The sequence below is a fragment of the Cydia strobilella genome, chromosome 21 (genome assembly GCF_947568885.1).
Source record: "Cydia strobilella chromosome 21, ilCydStro3.1, whole genome shotgun sequence".
In the NCBI taxonomy this organism is placed as follows: domain Eukaryota; kingdom Metazoa; phylum Arthropoda; class Insecta; order Lepidoptera; family Tortricidae; genus Cydia; species Cydia strobilella.
In genome coordinates this window covers 6,064,204-6,070,203 of record NC_086061.1, presented here as the reverse complement: position 1 = coordinate 6,070,203, position 6,000 = coordinate 6,064,204, and the positions used below count along the sequence as shown (strand labels likewise).

The following is a 6,000-nucleotide window of genomic DNA, read 5'->3' as shown; positions in this document are numbered from 1 at the left end:
ATGGTAATACAGGTGTTAATCCCGGTATAGAGTAGCAATGGTGGGTATGCCAGTGCTGGGTAACAGCGTTGGAGACCTGCACCCGAGAGGTAAGCAATATACAGGTTAATCCAGGTATAGAGTAGCAATGGTGGGTATGCCAGTGCTGGGTAACAGCGTTGGAGACCTGCACCCGAGAGGTAAGCAATATACAGGTGTTAATCCAGGTGTAGAGTAGCAATGGTGGGTATGCCAGTGCTGGGTAACAGCGTTGGAGACCTGCACCCGAGAGGTAAGCAATATACAGGTAATCCAGGTGTAGAGTAGCAATGGTGGGTATGCCAGTGCTGGGTAACAGCGTTGGAGACCTGCACCCGAGAGGTCAGTATCATCATTATTACAGATGTGAAGTTGCGGAATATTTTCAAAAAGTTTTTTTTATACCACGTTGTTGGCAAAGAAGCATACGGCCTGATGGAAAGCTGAAGTTGGAACTGTTCTAGGTAATTTTAGGAAAATTCTACAGAATTAAAGGGAATTTTCATTATGGAAATGGAAAATTTCGATTCCCATACAAAAATATAAGAAGTTCCTGAAATAATTACATGTGAATATTTCTCAATATTAGAAACTTTCCGACGGCACTTCAGTAAGCTTTATCACAACGGTTATATCCTAGTGTGATGAGAATATTGATAAATTAAATTAGAGTCAGGCAGGCGAAATTCTCTTAAAAATATTACACTTTAAACTCATAATTAATGTCGTTTTGAAGATAATGAAATTAATTTCCTTAATTATTATTTTTTCTACCGAAACCCCTTAATTTTTAAGCTGTAATTTGGGCTAAAATTGGCAATACCTCGTTGCTTTATCACGTTTTAGATAGAACAAAGTAATTGCTATATTTTGGTACTTTCAAAGCTTTGAAATGGTAAACACACGTGATTCGAAAAGCGATCCTCTTCAACTGACATCTCTCGACCTTTCCTGTGAATCAAATAATAAAACCTCTTTTAACACCATAATATATCTTAACTTTATAACCCAGTCAAAAACCAATTGTATTTCATTAGTAATAAGAATGATAGTGTAGTAACGCGGTTTGATAAGGTAGGAGGTTGCGATAGTAGGTTTTGTGTTGGCGAGGCGAGGTCCTAAGCAAATAATGCTTGATCAAATGTCCGCATCGAAGATTTTTAGTTAATAATTGAACATGTAAATATGTTTGTTTCGTCGTAATACTGATACAGTATATAGGAATTTAAGAAAGTTATGGGGAATTAACAGCTCATGTCAGTAATTACCTTTAATATTATTATCAAATAAATCGCATATAATGTATTTATTTCGAAATTAGATTAAGGTATAAATACGAAATTTTAGACCCTTTGGTAATTTTTTGCCTATTTTCTTGAATAACTTCTACTGTTTATCCTAAAATTATAAAAAAACAAATATTTGAGATTCTCACAATAAGCTCTTTCATGTGATATGTAACACGATATAATTTGAAAAACTTATTTTTTTATTTTCTCATTTACTTCTCTTCTTAATTTTTTATGTTTAAAATTCATTTGTTTACGTTATATGTCCGTCTTTGGGTCACAAACTTACATATGTGTACCAAATTTCCACTTAATTGGTCCAGTAGTTTCGGAGAAAATAGGCTGTGACAGACGGACAGACAGACAGACAGACGCACGAGTGATCCTATAAGGGTTCCGTTTTTTCCTTTTGAGGTACAGAACCCTAAAAACCCTTACAAGTACCTGTAAATTTCCAGAAAATTCGCATTTGTACTGGAAAACTGTAGACAATTTCGTGGAATGCTCACATATTTATTATACTCCAAGTTCATGTGTTGATTTTGGTCCATATTGTTTCAGATACCAGTAACAGGTCATCCAGCAGTGGATCTCGCCGGGGCTCGTCGCCTCAACAGGCTCAGGTTTGTTGACTATCATCACCGTCCCTATTACTAAGACTCCGCTGTCCGTCCGTCTGTCTGTCAGTCTGTCTGTCCGTCTGTCACCAGGCAGTATCTCATGAACCGTGATAGCTAGACAGTTGAAACTTGCACAGATGATGTATTTATATTGCTGCTATAACAACAAATACTAAAAACAGTATAAAATAAATATTTAAGTGGGGCTCCCATACAACAAACGTGATTTTTTTGCCATTTTTTGCGTAATGGTACGAATCCCTTCGTGCGCGAGTTCGACTCGCACTTGGCCGGTTTTTTGTTTTAACTACCCGACATTTTGAAGCGTTCGGTTGGAAACACCCGAATGTACGTACAATGCACTTTCGGATACAACTCCTACTAATAATCGTTGCTATAGAGTCAATCGTTGTACAGTCGCCGTCAGATATATCGGAGCGACCGAGGTGCTCACAATATCTGAACACGCACCCTAACGCCTTGACAATAGAGGCGTGTTCAGATATTTGTGAGCGCCTTGGACGCTCCGATATATCTGATGGCGACTGTACCTATTATTTCTACAGGAGCCCGATGGCGATGGAGACCGCGACCCGGACCTCATCAGCTCGCCGCCCCTAAAACAGTACGACCGCGACTTCCATAATGCCAAGATTCCTACCATGGTAAGTTTTTACCTTTAGGAGCATTCTGTAGTGTGCGCTGCAAACAATCTCCCTACCTCACATGGCCCAGGCTCATATTTTTAAGGATGACCAAGGATGACTCACATTAGAAAGGTTTGCGTCCGGGCCGAGGAATCCGACACCTCGTTCTACTATCATCGCACTATAACAATTCTTTTAATTTGCATACCATCCATCGAGATAAGTCAATAGCGATATTTTTTATTGTGTGATAGTGGCCGAATTATTTCATAAGTTTTTATTTTTGTATCACGTACATTAAACCCTAATCTGTGATATAAATATAAAGGCTATTCGATTAGACGAAGCCATCGATTTATTTTCTCAGATTTATCGGTAAATAAATAAATACAAGGAATTATAGTGGAAAGTATAATCTTTTGACCAGGCCACGCTCAGCGGTAGCGGGATAATTACGCACACCGCCCCATCATACGAGGAGCAGCGAGCGAGCCCCGCTTTACTAAGTCGAGCCAGTGGCACCCCAGGGGGCAGGAGTGTTCGTGATGACGGATACTGTTCGGCTGGAAGCACACCACGGGCTCTGGGTAAGCTTTATTTGCTTTATAGCGAGTATTATTCAGCGTAGAGCCATATGTAGAGCCGTAAAAGAAGCAATGCGCACTGTACGAGGAGCAGCGAGCGAGCCCCGCTTTATTATGTCGACCCAGTGGCACTCCAGGGGGAAGGAGTTGACATGTATAAAATTAATTACTTATATATATTCAAATTGGTTTGATACTGTGTATCCGCTACTGCATGGATTCGTCCTTATTAGCAATAAAGATATTGAGTATTGAGTGTTCGTGATGACGGCTACTGTTCAGCTGGAAGCACATCATGGGCTTTGAGACTTTGGGTAAGAATTTCATTCATATATACAGTATTAAAGTGTAGAGCTATATGTAGAGTACGTCAGATATGAAAAGCATCATACGAGGAGCAACGCGCTAGCTCTGCACTACTAAGTGCCAGTTGCACCATCCGCACTTGACAGACTGATCAACGCAGCGCCGCGGCGGTTTACTATGAAACTTTCCATACAATAAAATTTAGCGAACCCTTTAACGATGACAAACAGTTTGGTGCAACCGACCCTTAGTCTAGCCAGCGCCACACCAGGGGGTAGAAGTGTACATGGTACTGCTCTGCTGGAAGCACATCCGGGCCTTGGGTGAGTTGTCTGTGTAGAGCTACGCGAGCATCAATAAAAAAAGTTTTTGATATACCTACATATTTCAAAGTTAACAAGATGGAATAAATCCCCGATCAACTATTATCAATCATTATATCTAAAACCACTCAATTGTCATAAAAACGATAAGAAAAACAAATTCTTATTAATCTCTAATCGTAATTTATGAAAAAAATCTCGAAGATTGAAAACTCCGCGAGATCCCAAGAGAGCGGTTTGACGGGTCGGCAGAAATCTAAAATCATTCATATCATACACCAACCAACGAAGGCCGGCTATGAAACAAATTAACTACGAAGCTTTGCGCTTTTTTAAACGTGTTTATCATATGAACTACTTGCAAAATGGGAATTGAACTTAGTTACGTCGAGTCAAACTGAGTACTTTTTGATAGGTAATTTTGTTATGCTTTAATAGTACTATTTCGCCATCAACCTGATTTTCTCCACCGAAATGCAACTGGTAAATATTAATCTAATCTAATTTATAAAAAATCGCTTATTTTACGCATAAGTTCATCGAGGTCAGTAACATTAACATAAAACACAATGCCACCGAAAACTACAGACCAATTCGAACATACACTGACGTTAGAATGATATCCGAATGATGTCATTTAGTTAACGTGCGTTTCGCTCTTGCCAACTAAATGCACGATAAATGAATGACATTATTTAGATGTACTTACGTTGAAATTAGCCTGTAAAACGGTCGAGTTTATCACGCAATATTATTCCTCGTGCCCTTATGGGCCTAGAGTATCGGAGCAAACGCCACGGTTGAGCGGATATTCCGATTGCATCGGACGAAAACTGCCTCTCCGCCAAACGCGAAAACGAAACGTTACTGAAGACATCAATTAGGGATTTTATGGATACGTAGAGAAGAGGGTAAGATTGCATTTAGAGTATCCCTTATTATACGATTTTCAAAATTAATAACTAGGCATCGGAGTTTTCATCGCACGGTAAGATTAAAGTGAGATCGGAGTCGATTATTAACATTAAAATTAAAGTCTCTCTCGTCCTCGTAGGGACCTCGTAGCCTCGTACTATTGTCACTATGACAAGGTACAATCTGGGGCATATTACATAATAAAATACAAGCTAAGACTATTAGTGATTTTGTATGTATAATCACTAATAGTATTAGCTTGTATTTTATTATGCAATAGCCCCCTTGGAAATCAGCTTCAATACAGTTATTAGCTTGTCATCATTGGCGTAAAAAAAGTTATTCCAACAATATTACTTTAATGCTGCAGGCTCAACACTGACTACTCCCAACTAGATGACGCATATGAGACGATTTAATCTATATAGTGTGAAAACGAGACCGCTCATTTTAGTTTCACTCACGTTTATTTGTTAATGTTATACGTTAATAGTGTTACACATAGAGGTAAACATGAGCTATTTTAGTACAAAATGTAGTAGTAGTAGTAAAACTCTTTATTGTACAAAAAGAAACTAGAGAAAAACACATCATTTGTACAAAGGCGAACTTATCAAGGATCTCTTCCAGTTAACCTTTGAGCAATTGAGAGAGAATTGGAGAACGGTATACATCAAAGCTTCATTGATTCATATCCTAATCTGAGGGCCTACCGCGAACCACGTTCGACGTGTTGCCTCCTTGTCACACTTACATACGAATTTACAAGTGTGACAGGGAGGCAACACGTCGAACGTGGTTCGCGGTAGGCCCTCTGCACCCTTACTTCAATAAAAAAAAATACAATTAAGTACAATCGAATTCTAAAAATGTAATTTTTTGTTGTAATTTTATTTTGTATTTTATGTCCTTAATTGTAACGTTTGTAATGAAATAAAATTTTTGTTATTTCTCAATAATTTCAATATGAACACAAGGTTTATGTACTTATAATGACGTTGGAGTATTTGTCAATGCTTCTGTGCGGAATCTGTTTATGATAGTCAATGGGTTCGAGTTAGGTAAGTAATAAAATGGGTATTGTAGCGTAAACCACTGGATAAATCCAGGGCTGAACTTATATTTACTTGACTAAAGAAAAACTAAGAAAAATTATGTTTTTAGCTGTATTAATGATATAGCGGCAAAATTACTAGGGCCATTTTGATGAATGAGGTTTCGAAAATGAAATTAGAAAGTATGAAAATACGGCGTCACCTACCTAATCAACCATATAAAATAAAACTATGAAAACGGAT

At 38.2% G+C, this 6,000-nt stretch overlaps 1 protein-coding gene across 1 annotated transcript in view; it reads left to right on the top strand.

The window, feature by feature from the left end:
* Nucleotides 1-308: 308 nt before the first annotated feature.
* The window catches only part of LOC134751043 (sodium-dependent noradrenaline transporter-like), a 38,068-nt gene continuing 32,376 nt past the window's right edge, over nt 309-6,000 (top strand). Inside the window, exons 1-4 of the mRNA XM_063686378.1 lie at nt 309-360; nt 1,869-1,930; nt 2,494-2,592; nt 3,002-3,161. Coding sequence (XP_063542448.1) covers nt 309-360; nt 1,869-1,930; nt 2,494-2,592; nt 3,002-3,161 — 373 coding nt within the window. The remainder of the gene's footprint in view (nt 361-1,868; nt 1,931-2,493; nt 2,593-3,001; nt 3,162-6,000) is intronic.